General features: G+C 46.0%; 1 protein-coding gene across 4 annotated transcripts in view; it reads right to left on the reverse strand.

The window, feature by feature from the left end:
- The window catches only part of DEPDC5 (DEP domain containing 5), a 166,880-nt gene that overhangs the window by 6,709 nt on the left and 140,599 nt on the right, over nucleotides 1-19,572 (reverse strand). For all 4 annotated transcript variants that reach the window (XR_001005987.1, XM_011979007.1, XM_011979006.1 and 1 more), the window contains 2 exons: nucleotides 6,402-6,571; nucleotides 2,811-2,982 (listed from right to left, as the gene is read on the reverse strand). Coding sequence is in view for 3 of the 4 variants with exons in the window: in XM_011979007.1 (XP_011834397.1) it covers nucleotides 2,811-2,982; nucleotides 6,402-6,571 (342 nt within the window). In the remaining variant the exon portion in view is untranslated. The remainder of the gene's footprint in view (nucleotides 1-2,810; nucleotides 2,983-6,401; nucleotides 6,572-19,572) is intronic.

Genomic DNA, 19,572 nt, shown 5'->3' on the forward strand with positions numbered 1-19,572 from the left:
CAGGAGAATTGCTTGAACCCAGGAGGCGGAGGTTGCAGTGAGCTGAGATTGCACCACTGCACTCCAGCCTGGGCGACAGAGCAAGACTCCATCTCAAAAAACTAAAATAAAGTAAAATAAAATAAAAATTTGGCTGGGCGCGGTGGCTCATGCCTGTAATTCCAGCACTTCGGGAGGCCGAGGTGGATGGATCACGAGGTCAGGAGGTCAAGACCATCCTGACTAACACGGTGAAATCCTGTCTCTACTAAAAATACAAAAAAAAATTAGCTCGGCATGGTGGTGGGCACCTATAGTACCAGCTATTCGAGAGGCTGAGGCAGAAGAATGGCATGAACCCCAGAGGCAGAGCTTGCAGTGAGCCAAGATTGCGCCACTGCACTCCAGCCTGGGTGACTAAGCAAGACTCCGTCTCAAAAAATAAAAAATAAAAAAATAAAAATTTGAAGAGTGATTGGCTGGGGAGGACAGCAGAAGAGATAAGTCCCCTCCTCCATAACCCACCTCATTACTCCAGCCTCGTGCCTTCTGCAAGGCTGTTGCTGAGGACTAAGAGTGGACAGGGGAGGGAGGAGGGCCGGGGAAGGTTGGACGACCATAGCATGGGAGCCCAGGCTGCTCTGAGGAAGGAGGTGCTGAGGCCTGAGGTGGTAATTGCACAGCCATCTCAAAGACCAGAGTGCCTGTGGTGCTTTTGTTAATCTTTCCACATTTGGAATTTTCTGCCTGTGATGGATTTGAGGATTTGGGGCATCTAAAGAGCAAAAAGCAGCCAGGCACGGTGGCTCACGCCTGTAATCCCAGCACTTTGGGAAGCCGAGGAGGGCGGACTACCTGAGGTCAGGAGTTCAAGACCTGCCTGGCCAACATGGTGAAATCCCATCTCTACAAAAATACAAAAAAAATTACCCAGGCATGATGGCGTGTGCCTGTAATCCCAGCTACTCAGGAGGCTGAGGCAGGAGAATCGCTTGAATCGGGAGGTGGAGGTTGCAGTGAGACGACATCACGCCACTGTACTCCAGCCTGGGTGACAGAGCGAGACTCCGTCACACACACACACACACACACACACACACGGCAAAAAGCAAAAAAGACTTTGGCTTTAAACAGAAAATCCACATACAGCACATTCTTGTCAGATTTTTAAGATTTTGAATTTGCTGCTATAGGAAATGGCAAGAACAGGAAGAGAAGAGGCACAGAAGCAAGAAAATCGATTTTCAGATTCAAATCCTTATTCCTTTAAACTGGGACCCTTTCTGCAGCTGTAACCATGGCAACCAACAGAGGCTGCTGGTCTTGAAGACTGAGTTACAACTGGCAGGCAAAAACAACTTGCACGAAAATGTCCTCCAACGCCAGCCCTGTGGGCAACCCTGTGCTTTTATAGCAAAGGTGGAAAACCCCGAAAGAGTCTTTGGACAGTGTCGGGGGAAGATATCTCTGTCCCTTCAACATAATAAAAACAATAGTACCAGGAGCTGCTTGGCTTAAAACGGTCCCATATGAACACAATCATTTGGCATTTCAGGACCGCATAAATGGTCCTCTCTCAGCCATACCACTGTGAGGTTAAACAAGAACATGTGTGTTTCAAGGGGGCTTTGTAAGCTCTGTGTGTCCCACAGTCTATAGCCTCCAGCAGGTAGGGCCTCTGTGGGGCTTGCTTGGGACCCTGGTTATCACTTAGAACATTGTGTCTATAAAAAAATATCTTCCAAACTGTAAACAAAAAACACACAGATGGGCTTTTGGAAGAAAAGCTGTTTGCACCATGAGGGCAGCCTGTCACATGGAAATTGCAGGAATACTTACCTTGGCCTAATCCACCTGGGGAGACCTCCGTATCTTTTGGGCCAGTTCCCTGCCACTGATCACGACACAGACTTACAAGGGCACAAGAAGAAAGCATCTCCCTTACGTCAAACGTTATTTCCTTCACAGCTCTAATCTTTATACCTGAGAAACCTCAGGGCTCCTGACGTATCAGCATCAACCCTAGCTTTACGTTTTAAAAAAGATCATCTGTGAACTCATCAAAAGCTTTGTAGGAGCTATTTATACATGCATCCGCAACGAGCACTTGGTGATAAAAAGCTATATGCTGTGTCAAGTGCAGCTTGTCTTTGATCTGTCCTAAACCTGCCCTCAGGGTTCTGGGGGGTCTGGTGTGGAGCAGCAGGTCCAGGCTGACCCTGGGTACTCTCTTTCTGATTGACAACCTTTCCCAGAGGGAAGGGCTCTGATTTGGGTCCTGCTATCATCCTCTGATCCTGCTTTGTCTTCCCTGAGATGCATGACTCGAGTCACACGCACTGTTCCAGAGGCTGACATGCCACAGCTTTGCAGAAAAGGATGCTGTTTCCTGTTTTGCTTTTCATGCCCTCCCTTTCCTGGCCTTTTTGCATGAAATAGCATATGCAAGTCTCCCGTGAGGTTTAATTCCCTGCAGCCCAAATCAGTTAGGCTGGAGCATATGAAAGGAGAGCGTGGGAGAACACCAGTGCTGCCTGTGATTTATAGAGTTTAGCGCCCTCTCCCACCCACCACTCTGCTCCAGGCAGCTCTTGACACTCTCATTTTAGGAATAAGGAATTCGAGACTCAGAGACATGAAATGATTTGTCCAGGGTTATCCAGCCACTAAGTCAAGAACCAGGATCCTTTAGAACCTTGATCCTTTTGGCCCCTTGTTGGAAGGTTCTCCCTTTTCCCTAGCCATGTTGACTGGATACCCAGAGTGGTGTCCTTGGTAGGGACGGGGTCTTACTGGTTGAGACAGAACCGCCAGAAGGGAGTATTTCTTACTATCAAACAGGTGCTCGCTGCCCTCCTTGAGCAAGCAGCTGATGTTGAGTGGGATGAAGAGCTGGGCACGAAGGGGGTCGCCATACAGGTAACTGGGCAGTGCAAAAGGCCCCTCCAAAACTGGGACCAACAAAAAGCCACAGGAGGTGGCTTTCCGATGCCAACCTTGGACCTGGCAGAAAGTACAAAAACAGACAATATCATCTGCAAGTTCTTTCAAACAAAAGAAAATACTTCCCAAGGAGCAAACCCTCCAGAAAGGCAGCATGCACATTGATTGGCATGCTCATTTATTCATGTTCGCTGGCTGCAAATTGGTCCTGGACAGGCAAAAATGCAGTTTAACATCCTGACAAATACTAGAAAAACTGTGAGCTAAGCACACAGCTCCTCTTTACGGCCCAAACTTCTGCACCTTCGGTGTTTCTTTTAGAAAGAACGGTCTGCACAGAGTTGAAATCTTTCCTATTCTAGGGGATGTTGGAGAAAGGTCATAGGATAGAGGTTAAGTCTTTCTAATTTTGTCTTTTTTTTTTTTTTTTTTTGAGACAGTCTTGCTCTGTTGCCCAGGCTGGAGTACAGTGGCCAGATCTCAGCTCACTGCAACCTCCACCTCCCGGGTTCAAGGAATTCTCCCACCTGAGACTCCCGGGTAGCTGGGACTATAGGCGTGCACTACCATGTCCAGTTAATTTTTGTATTTTTAGTAGAGACAGGGTTTCGCCAGTTGGCCAGGGTGGTCTCGAACTCCTGACTCAGGTGATCTGCCGGCCTCAGCCTCCCAAATGCTAGGTTTATAGGCATGAGCCACTGCACCCAGCCTAATTTTGTACTTTACCAGGAACTTCAGTTCAAAGTATCAGATAGGAAAACAACTCACTCCAGCTGGCTGAGAGAAATGTGACGCAGGGTGGGAAATGACCATGGTGGCTTCTGATAATGGTAAACCCTGATCTGACAGAGTGAGAGACTACCAAATTCTATCTGTCCAAAGATGAGAACAAAAGTTACAGGGGCAAAAAGATAAACCTACCATCAATAACATTTTCTTAGGGAACACTGGCAATTTTCTAGATCTTGAGATACTCTTTTTAACCATAAAAATGACGTATGTTAAAAAATAAAAAAGTTGATCGATGTGGCTCTGGCATACAGATGATTTTTGTGTCAAGTATTATTTCCAAAAAAATACAGTTGGGACAGAGCTTGACTTAAACAAATGATTATGTAAAAAATTAAAGGATACCACCTTTATCTTTTCTCTCAGGAATGTTCATAACAAAAATAACAAAAAAAAGCCGAGATCTCCATTTGACCAAAATAATTCCTAAGGCTTGGTCAAAATCTGATTTTTAACAAATGGGGACACTGCCTTAAAATAATAATTAACTTACATACACTAAAGTTTTAAAAGCTTAATAAAATAATGATAAAGAGATTAGCAGCTTTCAGTGGGTTTTACATGAACAGATGCGAAAAGTGTACTTTATGGAGACAGTTGCTAAATTCCTCTAAGGAAATGAACACTGTCTCTCCTGCCCAACTGTAACTATGTGTGTGTGTCTATGAATGCTGTGGTCATGCTGTTTTGGGATATGCTTATCTAGTAAGGGCCAGCAAGGAGAGTGCTTATGCCTACTGGGTCAGAGAGCTAGTTTTACCTGAAAGAAGTGGTCACGCTGGTATCAGTGAGCTGGGGAAGGGCTAGTGTCCTCTGTGAGCTGAGCAGAATGAGCAGTGGGTTGTCTTTTTTTATTTGGACCTTAAGGATGTTCCCCAGATGGGAGTCTTTCCAAGGGAGGGGTCCTTGAAGATGCTAATGCCATGTGGAGGCAGACAGAGACCCGGACAAATTGCTTTCCCAAGATACCATGTTTTGTGGGATAAAACTTAGCCTATGAGCTCTGGACAAAAAAAAAAAAAAAAAACATATAAAACCTGCTGGCCCATGCTGTACTCATTTCTCTTTGCTTATCTCTTCGCTTTTAGTAAACTCTTTTTGAACTTCCCAGCTGTTCTCTGCTGTATGAAGAGATGGCTGGGCTGGTGTTGAGAGAAGTGAGATTCAGTAGAAGCCACAGAAGAATATTCTTTTTGGCTATACTGGAGAGTGTATAAAAAGGAGTGGCAGACTATAAAGATGGTTAAGGAGCGCTCCTGGAAGATACTGACAACTTGGCTAAGGAGTGAGCACTGTGATGGGGGATGGTCAGGGATGGCTTCTTAGTGTAGGAGCAATGAATGGCCTGATTAGAGATGCAGGCCAGGATGAAACAGAAGGAGAAAGGACAGGCAGGAAGGCCAGTTAAAACAGGGCTTCTCAACCTTGGCACCTGTGACATCTTGGGCTGGTTATTCTTTGTTGTGGGGGCTGCCCTGAGCATTACAGGATGGTGAGCAGCATTGCTGGTCTCTACCCACTGAACGCCAGTAGCACCCACCCTGTCCTCACCCCTTTCTTTCTTTTTCTTTTTCCAAGATGAAGTCTCACTCTGTCACCCAGGCTGGAGTGCAGTAGCATGATCTCAGCCCACTACAACCTCCATCTCCTAGGTTCAAGTGATTTTTGTGCCTCAGCTTCTTGAGTAGCTGGGACTACAGGCGTGCACTACCATGCCTGGGTAATTTTTATGTTTTCAGAAGAGACAGGGTTTCACCATGTTGGCCAGGCTAGTCTCTAACTCCCGACCTTGAGTGATCTGCCCGCCTCGGCCTCCTAAGGCGTGAGCCACTGTGCCCAGCCACCCCCTTCTATCTTCAGATATTGCCAAATGATCCCGGATGGCAAAACTGCCCCAGGTAAAGAACCACTGAGTTCAAAGCAGTGATGTTTATTGACAGGGGACTGGTTAACTATGGTGTAAACAAATAATAGAATACTCTCCAGCCCTTAAAAACAATGAAGCAAAACAAAAACAAACAAAAATCCCAATAACAATAATAATAAAAAAAAATCCCAAGGCAGATTTATTTGTACTGACATGGAACACATAGGTGATAGAAAAAATGCAATGTAAGTAGTATGTATCCAATGCTACCGCCTCTGTTGAAAAAAAAAAGTAACGTGATTTTGTCCATGCTTAGAATCTCTCTGGAAATGTACTCAACAAAGCGGTAGTGGTGGTTGCTTTTAGATGAAAGTCCCAGGGAATGAAAGTGGGAAACAGACTTACTTTTCACTCTAAACCAGTGATTCTCAACAGGGAGCAATACTCCCCCTTCCTGGGAGAGTATTGTGGCAATATCTGGAGACATTTTGATTACCACACCTGGGGCTGTGCTACTAACATTTAGTGGGTAGAGGCTAGGGTTGTTGCTCAATTTCCTATAAGATGTAAGACTCCCCCACAGAGAATTATCTGGCCTCAGATGTCAATAGTGCCAAGGCTAAGAAACCCTGATTCTACCCTTTTTGATCACTTGAAATTTTTACTATGTTTAATTTTTTTAAAAAAGTTACTCCAGTAGTCCTAATGAATGGTAATAAGAGCCTGAACTAAAAAATTAAAGTGACATGAATCTCTACCAAGCATCTCCATGCCCCACTGTGAGGTGAGCCAAAGGCCCAATGACATGCATGAAGGTTCTCACCATCTCGAAGAGTACTGCTGCGGTCACCGCCATCCAGTGCAGCTTGATCTCAAAGGCTGCGTTCAGAGAAAAGTTGCCATGGTAATAACAGCTGCACCACTCCAGCCGGTCTGTGCGGTTGTTCACATCAACATCCAGGGTCACAGTCCTCTGCTCTGGGACAGTGGCAGCTACGTCAGCACACAGGAGGGGCCCCAAGAGAGCGAGAAAAGGAGTGGGATGAAGAACAAACAACTAAGTATCCAGATATGAAACTACATACAAGACGCTATTGCATGTATAGCATGTATAATGCCTAAAAGAAAACTGCAGATTCTAGAAGTTTCCTGGAAATCATCTAGAGATTGGAAAACTTTCTGTAAAAAGACCCATTATAAATATTTCACATTTTGTGAGACATGTGGTTTCTGTTGCAACTACTCAACTCTGCTATTGTAGCGCAAAAGCAGCCACGAACGTTACATAATGAATGTGCTTGGCTATATTCCAATAAAACTTTAAAAAAGCAGACTGAGTTTTAGGGCGGTTAAACTATTCTGTATGATATTATAATGTTAGATATGTGCCACTGTACATTTGTCCAAACCTATAGAATATACACCACCAGCCGGGCACAGTGGCTCATGCCTGTAATTCCAGCACTTCGGGAGGCCGAGGTGCTGGAATCGAGACCATCCTGGCCAACATGGTGAAACCCTGTCACTACTAAAAATACAAAAATTAGCTGGGTGTGGTGGCGCGCACCTGTGGTCCCAACTACTCGGGAGGCTGAGGCAGGACAATCGCTTGAATTTGGGAGGCAGAGGTTGCAGTGAGCTGAGACAGCACCATTGCACTCCAGCCTGGCGACACAGCGAGACTCCATCTCAAAAAAAAAAAAAAAAAAGAATATACAACACCAAGAGTGAACCCTGAAATGTAAACCATGGATTCTGGGTGACAATGATGTCAATGTAAGTTTATGGATTGTACCTTGTAAAATGGACTACTCCGTCTGGGGATGTTGATAGTGGGGGCAGCAGGTTGTGGGGGTGGAAGTCAAACAATGTATAGTAATTTTCTTTCTTTTTTAGAGATGGAGTCTCATTCTGTCACCCAGGCTGGAGGGCAGTAGCATGATCTTGGCTCCCTGCAACCTCTGCCTCCCAGGCTCAAGTGATTCTCTTGCTTCAGTCTCCCAAGTAGCTGGGATTACAGGTGTGTGCCACCACACCCGGCTAATTTTTGTACGTTTAGGAGAGATGGGTTTTTGCCATGTTGGCCAGGCTGGTCTCAAACTCATGACCTCAGGTGATCCACCGCCTCAGCCTCCCAAAGTGCTGGGATTACAGGTTTGAGCCACCATGCCGGCCAGATGTATAGGAACTTTCTATCAGATTCTGCTATGAACCGAAAACTCCTCTAAAAGACATAGTCAATTATAAACGAACAAATGGTAAGCCAGACTTAGCTGCTTAAGCCATAGTTTACTTCTCCCTAAGTAATCCAACCCCTTCATTTACAGATGAGGAAACGGCAGCCCAGGGAGGGAAGATGCCTTGGCCAAGATCATGGAATCAGAACCTCAGCCAGGCTAACCCCTAGATCTTTTTATTTCAGTGCCTATGAAAAAAAAACACAATGGGCAAACAGCCCAGACCACCAGTGACAAGTCTTGCTTTTCACGTTTCAACCCAGGAAGACAGTAGTTCTACAATCTTTTCTCAAGAAATGAAACCTTATAATGAAGCTTAACACCCCGTCCCATCATTGACATGTTGCTCAAGGATGCTGGGTGAGTACCAAGCTTACTCATCCTATCTGAGACTTTTGCTCAGAAATCCTACTCAACTCAAGATAGGATGTTTTAGAGACGTGTCAGACAATCAAGTTCCTGACCAGGCTAAAGCCCTAAAATAGGCTTAGAAGCAAAGAAAAGGTCAGGCCTCTGTTCTGCCTGGCTGGGCACTGCCAGACCTAGGGTTTCTTTTTGTTAGTTTTTTCCTCCCTGAGGCACAGTCTCAAGAGATCCTGAGAACATGTGCCCCCAGACCTAGGGTTTCTATAAACTATAATCCACCCCTCATTCTCCCTTACCCCCAAGAATTCAATAGTTTTCTTTAGCTGAAGTGGTCAGTTCAGTTCTGGGTTCTGCAGACAGAACTCCTGAGTGTGGGTTTTTCTCACTGACAAGGATAAACAGCTCTTGAGTCAGCAATTTTAATGAGCTTCTGTTGTAAGACAGAGAGCTCCAGCTAGGTCACTAATGGCATTCAGGCGAACTGGCATTCGGCTGCCACATGTACCACTTACCATTCTCACAAAAGACTAAGTCCAGGCAGTGTGGTTAGCAAGATGAATATGAGAGCAGTGATTAACCAAAAGTTGACAGAAACTGGAGAAAGAGAACGCCTGAAAGAGCTGCTGAGAGCTAAATTAATTGAATGTGGCTGAAAGGATGAGTTGATAAAGATAATGTAAAGATAATGATTTTAAGTTATATGTGTTTTGCTTTTGCATTAAGAGGTAATTAAAGAAAAAGGACTAGAACACGTTACTGTTGATGACTTGGTGGCTGAAATCACTCCAAAAGGCAGAGCCCTAGTACTTGACAGTTTAAAGAAGGAGCTCCTACAAAAAATAAAAGCATTCCTTGCTCAGCCTGTCAGTCTTTAAGATTGACCTAATTGTGTTGCTCTGTGGTATTATTTTTGAAAGTAATATTTGCCATAAATTAGAAAACGATTCCCAAAATAAAATTCTTTTTTTAGCCAGGCATGGTGGCTCACGCCTGTAATCCCAGAACTTTGGGAGGCCAAGGCAGGCAGATCACCTGAGGTCAAGGAGTTCAAGACTAACCTGATCAACATGGAGAAACCCCGTCTCTAATAAAAATACAAAAATTAGCCGGGCGTGGTGGTGCATGCCTGTGATCCTAGTTACTCGGGAGGCTGAGGCAGGAGAATCGCTTGAACCTGGGAGGCAAAGGTTGCAGTGAGCCGAGATCGCACCATTGTACTCTAGCCTGGGCGACAAGAGCAAAACTCCATCTCAAAATAAAAAAAAAAATTTTTTTTTTAATGTTTTTATTGAGACTGAATCTCACTTTGTTGCCCGGGTTCAGGAGATTCTTGTGTCTCAGCCTCCCAAGTAGCTGGGCCTACAGGTGCACGTCACCACGCCCAGCTAATTTTTGCATTTTAATAGAGTTGGGGTTTCCCCATGTTGGCCAGGCTTGTCTTGAACTCCTGACCTTAATTGATCTGCCTGCCTCGGCCCCTGAAAGTGCTGGGATAATAATGAGCCACAAAGCCTGGCCAAAATCCCTTTTTGTATGATGATATATGGTTTTCAGTAGTGATGTCTACACTGTATTGATTTTTTCCTCAAATTTTAATAAATATCTCATGAATGGAAAAACAAACAAACAAAAAAACCTAGAACATGCAAATGGGAAAAGTTCTTGATTTGGAGTTGGAAGATCTAAGCTCGGCCATTTAGTAACCACGTCTCAGAGAGCATTGCTTCACCTCTCCTGGTTTAGTTCCTGGACTACAAACTGAGATGTGTCAGCCCAGCTGCTTCACAGAGATGGATGAGAATCAGGTTAAGCATGGATTAGAAAGGAGTGTGGACCTACTCTCTTGCCTTCTCCAGCCACCTAACTTGTAACTCTCCTCTTTTCCTTCTGTTCCTGCTGGTCTTTTCTCCCAATTTAGGCCATGAGTTCACCAGTGTTCAATCTGAGGCCTGTCTGTGCCTCCGACGGACACTGCTTGGCTGTCTGTGACATTTAAGGCTAAAGAACTTGGTCATTCCAATGCTAAAAGGCTCACCAAAACTAGATTCTGTCTTTGCTTCATGTTCTAGATTCCTGATACTGCCAGAATAACCCTTTACTTAGTCAAAATCAAAAGAAGTTTTGCCCTCTGGTCTTGGACACTGTGTTTCTTCCCAAGAGAAAAGTCTGTGTCACAAAGACAAGGATGCTCAATAAATACCAGCAGTGGCCTCATGCATCTCTTCTCTCCCATCTGGCATGTTAAGTTCAGAACATGCTGGCCTGGGCCAGGAAGTACACTGCTCAACCAAGTGGTTACAGGCTGAAGATACTACTGGCCCTGTACTTCCGAGTTAGATTTGGCAGTACATATGTTTCTCGCAGGATTATGATGTTGACAAAGATGTGAGCCCAGCTGAGTTCAGCTTTCTGGTTCATTGAATCATTACTTGAGTTCCATGAAAACCAACTTATTCACACAAGACCAATAAATACATGCAAGCCCAGAGGAGGAACAGGCCGAGCATCCTTCACCCAGGTCATAGTCAGGGGGTTATCAGTACCTGGGGAAGGGGACAGTGTCAGCAGAGGAGAAAAATGCAACCCCAGGTAGGGGAGTGATACTCTACGTAACAATCAGAGGTGCCCAGGTACGGAACAAGTAGTCTTGGGAGTGAGTGCTATGTTGAGGGGGGTTTTCAAAGAGAATCTTGCTCCCCACTTATCAGGAGTGCTGCAGAAAACATTCAAGTGCCAGGGTTTGGACAGAGGTGCTCTAAATTCCCTCCTGACTCCAAAATCCAGTGGGCCATCAAGAAAAGGCTGGGACCGGGTGCAGTGGCTCATGCCTGTAATATTAGCACTTTGGGAGGCCGAGGTGGAAGGATTGCTTGAGTCCAGGAGTTCAAGACCAGCCTGGGCAACAAAGACCCTGTCTCCACAAAATATCAAAAAATTAACCAGGCATGCTGGCACATGCCTGTGCTCCCAGCCACTTCGGAGGCTGAGGCAGGAGGGTTACTTGAACCTAGGAGGTTGAGGCTGCAACAAGCTAGGATCATGCCATCACACTTCAGCCTGGGCCACAGAGCAAGACTCTGTGTCAAAAACACAAACAAACAGCCAGGCTGGTGGCTCACTACTGTAATCCCAGCACTTTGGGAGGCTAAGGCGGGTGGGTCACCTGAGGTCATGAGTTTGAGACCAGCCTGACCAACATGGTGAAACCACATCTCTACTAAAAATACAAAAAAAATTAGCCAGGCGTGGTGGTGCATCCCTGTAATCCCGGCTACTCAGGAGGCTGAGGCAGGGGACTTGCTTGAGTCCGGGAGGCAGAGGTTGCAGTGAGCTGAGATCACGCCACTGCACTCTAGCCTAGGTGACAAAGCAAGACTCTGTCTCAAAAAAAAAAAAACCAAAACAACAACAACAAAAAAACCAAAAACACACAAACAAAACAAAGCTGAGAAGGCAAAGGCATGTGAGTGGGCTTAAGGGGTGCAGGGCTGTTGCTTCCAGAGTCTCAGATGCACCTGCTGCTTCCCAGGTGAGAGGCCCAGGGTGACCGGGATGGGAAAGTGGGAGCCAACACGAGCCAAGCCAGAGAGGGTCATGTGTCAATGTCAGGCATTTCAAAACAGACTTCCAATGCCAACTTCCAACTGAGTATCCTAAGTGTTTAAAAAGGAACATGTCGAAACAAAAAACAAAAAAAGGGACAGGTCACAAATGATACACAGGCCTTCCTCCCTCTGCAAATCATGTTATTTTTTTTTTCTGAAGAAAAACCCAAACACTGAAGACGGCTCAATTTAAAGAAAACAGATCTTCCCCACTTAAGTAAATGAAACAGTAAAAGACTATATTCTAATCTGAAAAAATTCTGGTAAGAAACCTCTCATATCCTAACACAAAGGGCTGAGAGCTGTTATTGGATAGAATTAGCTGCAGGTTTAAAAGGAAAAGAAACCCATTTCTTTTGGGAAGAGTGATGGGCAAGAGACTGATGGAATGAAATTCCTTGTAACAACTATGGAAACCACTGAAAAGTTAATAAAAGGATGTTTTCCCAGGAAACATGCACACACACAACTCTGCCTAGTTTCAGATTCACTGACCCCCTAAAGCCCATACACAGATCCCAGGAGAAGAACACCTGTTTAATACCTGCTATAGACATAAATCCTCTCTTCTTCCCGACTCTCCCTGTTTTTTGGACATATGATTTTTCTCTTTTCCTTTTTTTTTTTTTTTTTTTTTTGAGATGGAGTTTCGCTCTTGTTGCCCAGGCTGGAGTATAATGGTGCCATCTTGGCACACTGCAACCTCTGCCTCCCGGGTTCAAGCAATTCTCTTGCTTCAGCCTCCCGAGTAGCTGGGATTACAGGTGCTCACCACCACACTCGGCTAATTTTTTGTATTTTTATTAGAGATGGGGATTGATCGTGTTGGCCAGGCTGGTCTTGAACTCCTGACCTTAGGTGATCCACCCACCTCGGCCTACCAAAGTGCTGGGATTACAGGCATGAGCCAACACGCCTAGCCTATGACTTATTTTTCTATATACTGCTTCTCTCTCTCTCTCTTTCTTTTTTTTTTTTGAGAAGGAATCTTGCCCTGTCGCCCAGGCTGGAGTGTAATGGCACAGTCTTGGCTCACTGCAACCTCCACCTTCTGGGTTCAAGCAATTCTCCTGCTTCAGCCTCCCGAGTAGCTGGGATTACAGGCATACGCCACCACACTGCGCTAATTTTTTGTATCTTTAGTAGAGATCTTCAGTAGAGATAGGGTTTCACCATGTTGGCCAGGCTGGTCTTGAACTCCTAACCTTGTGATCCGCCCACCTCGGCCTCCCAAAGTGCTGGGATTACAGGTGTGAGCCACTGCACCTGGTCTCTCTCTCTCTCTCTCTCTCTCAGTTTTTTGTTTTTTTTTTTTAGATGCAGACATATTTTTTCAGGCTGGAGTGCAGTGGTGCAATCTTGGCTCACTGCAACCTCCGCTTCCCAGGTTCAAGCAATTCTCATGCCTCAGCCTCACGAGTAGCTGGGATTACAGGTTCATGCCACCACACTTCACTAATTTTTGTATTTTTAGTAGAGACGGAGTTTCACCATGTTGGCCAGGCTAGTCTCAAACTCCTGACCTCAAGTGATCTGCCCGCCTCGGCCTTCCAAAATGCTGGGATTACAGCCATGAGACACCATGCCTGGCCTATATACTGCTTTCCTTTAAGCACTAAGAATTATCAAAGCTAAACTGAGATGATCTGAATCTCATCTTGAGCTGAAGACCAGAAGTCAAAAGAGGGTTTTGCCAGCCTACAGAAGGAGAAGGCTTTGGAAACAAGGATATTACTACAGAAACTGTCAAGAGAGGGAATCGGCTCATGCCTTAGTCCCAGCACTTTTGGAGGCCAAGTGGGAGGATTGTTTGAGCCGAAGAGTTCATGACCAGCCTGGGCAACACAGAGAGATCTTGTCTCTACAAAACCAACCAAAAAAACTAGCCGGGCATGATGGTGTGCACCTGCAGTCCCAGCTACTTGGGAAGCTCAGGTGGAAAGACCTGCTTGAGCCCAGGAGTTTGAGGTTGTAGTGAGCTAGGATCACACCACTGCACTCCAGTCTGGGCAACAGAGTAAGACCCTGTCTCTCTCTCTGTCTCTTTTTTTTTTGAGAGAGAGTCTTGTTCTGTCACCCAGGCTGAAGTGCAATGGAGTGATCTCGGCTCACTGCAACCTCCACCTCCTGGGTTCAAGCGATTCTCCTACCTCAACCTCCTGAGTAGCTGGGACTACAGGTGCCCGCCACCACGCCCAGCTAATGTTTGCATTTTTAGTAGAGACGGGGTTTCACCACGTTGGTCAGGCTGGTCTCGAACTCCTGATCTTGTGATCCACCGACCTTGTGATCCACCCGCCTGGGCCTCCCAAAGTGCTGGGATTACAGGCGTGAGCCACCGCGCCTGGCCGACCCTGTCTCTTAAAAAAAAACAACCTGTCAAGACAGCCTCCAAAACTAAAATAATGATGCAAAGGTGACAATACCTGAGGCATTTTCCACAAGCAATAACTCTAACCAAGAAGTAAGTGCAGCAAACAGGCTGAGACTGGGCACATGCCTCTGTGACATATGGCGTGTCCACTCACTTGGTGGGGACTAAGCACACGCCTAGGTGAGAGGCAGTTTGTCTGTTCCTGGGCTGGTAGCATTTTCTTTGTTTTTCTTTATTTGCTTGATGACCAGAGAAGAGTAGCATTTTCAATAGAATAAATGGCAGAACTACTGTTTTTCTGACACCTGGACAATTAATTGCTTAGTGTCAGAAGGTTTGCTGACTGCAAATGTTCCAAATTCAATTTTCCCCAATTCTGCCAAACTATATTCATTCATGTTTTTTCAGACATTCAACAAATATTTATTGCAGGTAACTATGCATTAGGTACCATTCTAGGTGCTGGGAGAGCCAGTGAATGAAACTAAATTCATCACACAGCTTAAGTTTTTGTGGAGGTAGAAAAACACAGGCCAGGAGGGGTGGCTCATGCCTGTAATCCCAAAATTTTGGGAGGCCCAGACAGGTGGATCATTTGAGGTTAGGAGTTCGAGACCAGCCTGGCCAACATAGTGAAATCCCATCTCTACTAAAAATACAAAAACTAGCTGGGTGTGGTGGCGGGCGCCTGTAGTCCCAGCTACTTGGGAGGCTGAGGCTGGAGAATTGCTTGAACCCCAGAGACGGAGGTTGCAGTGAACCCAGGAGATGGAGGTTGCAGTGAGCCAAGATCATGCCACTGCACTCCAGCCTCGGTGACAGAGTAAGACTCTGTCTCAAAACACACTAATTGTACAAACACACACACAATGTCAAGTGGTGGCAAGAGCAAAGGAGATGAAGAAGTAGGAAAAGGGGCCCCGAGTGTGTGGTGTGGGGTCAGGGAAGGGCTCACTCACATATGATTTTTGGACAAGAGACTTGAAGCAAGTGAGGGAGGGAGACCCGAGGGCATCTTGGGGGAACAGTGCCCCAGGCAGAAGGAAAGCACTGGAAACAGAGATGTGTGTGGCATGTTCCCAGACACCAGACACAGATGGAAGCCAGTGTGGTGCAGCAGAGTGCACAGGAGGTAGACAAGGGACGAGACAGAGAATGAGGGGACCACATCCTGGGGGCCTGTGGGCTGCTGAAAACTCTGACTTCGGTTTCGAATGAGCTGGGGCCATAAGAGGATCCTGCCCAATGGGGGAATACCACCTGACTTCCATTTGAAGAGGTCTCTCTGGCTCCTGTGTGCAAAGCAGTTTATAAGGAGCAGGGGCAGAATCCAGGAGGCCAGTGAGAGGTGACAGCAGCAATGCAGACAGGAGATGAAGGTGGCTTGAACCAGGATCATAGAGGAGACAGTAAGGAATGGTTAATCCTGAATCAATATTGAAGTTAACTAAAAGGAAAACTGAATTTGCTGATGGGCTGGATGTAGAGCAGGAAAGAAAGAGCATGAGAAGGCAACTGAGTTTTTCTAAGTGACTAGAATGAGAAGGCAAGACTAAGGTGTTGTGGGGAAACAGCAGGGTTGGCTGGTTCTGAACACTGTACATCCAGTCCTCTAAGTGATCATGTCAAGTAGGTAGCTGGAGGGATGAGTCTCAAATTGGAGACATGGTCTGAGATGGAGACAGAAATCTGGCAGTGACCAGATCTTGGGGTAATAAAGGCCACTGGATTGATGTGACACTTTGGGGGTATGGAGATGAGGCCTGCATGCTGTAATATTAAAATATTAGGTTGCTGAAGAGAAACCAGCAAAGGAAACTGATTTTAAAACGAACGAGGAGAGCCAAAGGAGCAGTGTCTCGAGAGCCAAGCAAGGTAAGGGTTTAAAGGAGGAGTCAGAGATCATTTGACAAATGCTGTCACAGGGCAAGGAGGACCAGAACTAAGGACTGGCACAGGCTAAACAACATGGGCTCCCTGCATCAGGAAGGCTGCTCCAGCGGAGGGAATGGACAGAAACCCGATTTGAGTTTTGCTTTGCCAGCAGGAGAGAGTGTGTGCCTGTCACAGATTGACGGGGATGCTTTAGCAGAGAGGGGATGACTGCCAAAGTGCTACGCTGAGTACTGCGAGGGCTGGGGTCTCGTGTGCAGGTGGAGATGCTGCGTTAGAGGGAGGCAGAGAAGTGGGGACAGACACAGCTACTGGGCGAGGGCAGATGGCAGGTGGGAGTTTTCTTTTGACCGCTTCAGTTTTTACAGTGACACAAGATGCTGATGATGAGGGTGGGGAGCAGGACTCAAAGCTGTGTAATGAGGTTTGGTGGCTCAAAGCTATGATTACATAAAGCGAGATGTGAGTGGGAGAGGGAGAAAATGAAAGCAAGATCAATTGGTTACAGGTTCTGGTGGGACAACAGTGAAAGAACTGTTGAAGCCAGGACTGGAGACAGTGCACTGGGAAGACCAGCAGGGACAGCATAGAGGGGAAGAAAGGGCACACTCAGAGAGCTGTGGTTCTGTAGCAAGGGCCTGGGACCTGAGTGTCCTTCATCACTGAGGGCAGGAGCCACTCCTGGAACTGGGCTATTGTACAAATCATCCGAAGTCCTGACAGTCTTTGACTCTTGTCTCCTTGGGCTGAAATGCAGTATGCTTGGCGCTCAGGCTTCAGGGCTAGGCAGTCCTGAGAATAAACTCCAGCTCTAGCACTTAGTGGCTGCAGAGTCTTGGGCAAATTACTTCGCCTCTCTGAGCCTCACAGTTTCTAAACTCTAAAGCATAAATTGTAGTACCCATCAGGAGACTGAGGTAAAGATTAATGAGACGATTTTCTGCTCTGTACAGGGCCTGACACATAAATTTTCTACAAATCACGGCATTAATGTTATCACCACCGCACCACAGCAGGCAAGACTGAAGCAACCACCACTGGCACCAATGAAAGCACAAGAGGAGCCCAGGGGCCAGAGCACAGAGGAGGACAGTGCTTCCCTCTAACATCTCAGCTCCGGCTCTGACCATTCATTCTACCTCAAAGCTCTGAAAGCATGCCCTTATCACGCATCAACCTGACACCTGTTTAGGGAAGTTACTGATGGGCTTCAAAGCCTCTCAGGCTTTGCTCTAATCTTGGCTCCTGACTGGAATCCTTCAATTTCCCCTAGGACAGTGGTTCTCAACTGGGGGTAATTTTACAGCCCCCAGGGGACATTTGGCACTGTCAGGAGACATTTTATCACACTGGGTGGGGCTGGGAGTGCTACTGGGTAGAGGGCAGGGATGCTGCTCAACATCCTCCAGTGCACAGAACACTTCCCCACAAGAAAGAATGATCTGGCCCAAAATGTCAGCAGTGCTGAAGTTGAGAAACCCTGCTCGTGGGTTTTGTATGATCTACTGGAGAAGATTCACATTAGAATAATTCCTTTTGTTGAACACTTTCAAGAAAAGGAAGAAAATGCTGGGCATAATGGCTCCCACCTGCAATCCTAGCACTTTCGGAGGCTGAGACAGGAAGATTCCTTGCACCCAGGAGCTTGAGAACAGCCTGGGCAACATAGGGAGACCCTGTCTCTATTTTTAAAAATAGAGAAGAGAAGAGAAGGGAAGGGAAGGGGAGGGGAGGGGAGGGAGGAGATAAGAGAAAGAAGGAAAAAGAAAAAAAAGAGAAAGAACGAGCAAATGAGTTACTTTCCACCTTAAAAGACCAAAATTTAACAGATTTTGTAAAACATTTTTGCTAAAATGTGTTACACACTTGCTGCCATTAGCTGCCCCCAGTTTTCTGCCTCTAATCTGGGGTGTTACCAAGAGATCTGTAAACAGACTTGCAAGAAATCAGTGGAGTAAATATGCTCTATGTGCTGGTTCTAGGGTCTCTTACCACAAGGAGGTGTCACTTGGATTTGTGGCATTTATTTGAATATTTATTTGAAATTTATTTGAAAGGAAGAAACCTTTTTGCTTTCTTCAGCTCTCACATAAATTGTCGCCATGCAAAATCCAATATTTACTTAATGTAATGCATTGTGTCTTTTTCTTAGAAAGTAATCTCGAGGCAAGTGGGAAGATGACTTTTCAACTCTCTCTTCAGTATGTATCTGAAAGCACCTAGCTTTCAGGCTTAGTTCCTTGTTCTGCAGAGATGAAAATTCTTAATTTTTATCTATGAGGAAAAAGTAGACTTTAAAACTTGGCTACTAAAAATAAACTCGATTTCATGAGAAAAATGGTGTAAAGTTGTTTCTTGAGAAGCTTCTCGTATGCAATCTAGTGCTAGAAGTGAATGATTAACACTGTACTTATCAAGTTCTTGTGTTTCTTATATTTGTAACAGGTTTTCCCCACTCCACCTTTGTTGCTGGACTATTGGCTTCTGCTTCCCACTGACATCAGGGTAGTTACCTGCCCTTTTCTTTGCTATTTCTTCTTCTTCTTTTTTTTTTTTTTTTTGGGATGGAGTCTCACTCTGCCACCCAGGCTGGAGTGCAGTGGCGCCATCTCGGCTTACCACAACCTCTGCCTCTCAGATTCAAGCGATTCTCCTGCCTCAGCCTCCTGAGTAGCTGGGATTGCAGGTATCCACCACCACACCCAGGTAATTTTTGTATTTTTAGTAGAGATGGGGTTTCATCATGTTGGCCAGGCTGTTCTCAAACACCTGACCTCAAGTGATCCTCCTACCTCAGCCTCCCAAAGTGCTGGGATTACAGGCATGAGCCACATGCCTGGCCTTATTTGCTATTTCTAATAGGTCCTCCTATGACATAAAATCACAAGGTCGCTGCTTGCTAGTCAAAGGCCTTAAGTCTCAAGCCCTGGTGGTGCTCTAGGTGGTTTAGGCTGCCGGAAGTGAGCACACCCCAGGGTAACAGGGAGTATATGGCTTCTTTAATCCCCAAAAAACGTCAAGGAAGTAGAGAGTTCGAAATGCAAGGAAGGAAGAAGAGCAAGTCATGACTGCCTGAGGGAAAGGAGAGGCTGCTCTTTCCATGGTTCTGCCCTATCCTCCTCACCCCTTCACTTCTCACATACAGCACTAGAAAATGCTGGAGTGAGCCACACCCAGATCCAAGTGAATCTGAGGATCTGAAAACTTTTTTTTTTTTTTGAGATGGAGTCTCGCTCAGTAGCCCAGGCTGGAGTGCCGTGGTGCAATCTCCGCTCACTGTAAGCTCCGCCTCCCAGGTTCACGCCATTCTCCTGCCTCAGCCTCCCAAGTAGCTGGGACTACAGTCACCCACCACTATGCCCGGCTAATTTTTTTGTATTTTTAGTAGAGACGGGGTTTCACCATGTTAGCCAGGATGGTCACGATCTCCTAGCCTTGTGATCCACCCGTCTTGGCCTCCCAAAGTGCTGGGGTTACAGGCGTGAGCCACCGCACTCGGACAACTTTTTTTTTTTTTTT

The sequence above is a fragment of the Mandrillus leucophaeus genome, unplaced genomic scaffold (genome assembly GCF_000951045.1).
Source record: "Mandrillus leucophaeus isolate KB7577 unplaced genomic scaffold, Mleu.le_1.0 Scaffold2, whole genome shotgun sequence".
NCBI lineage: Eukaryota > Metazoa > Chordata > Mammalia > Primates > Cercopithecidae > Mandrillus > Mandrillus leucophaeus.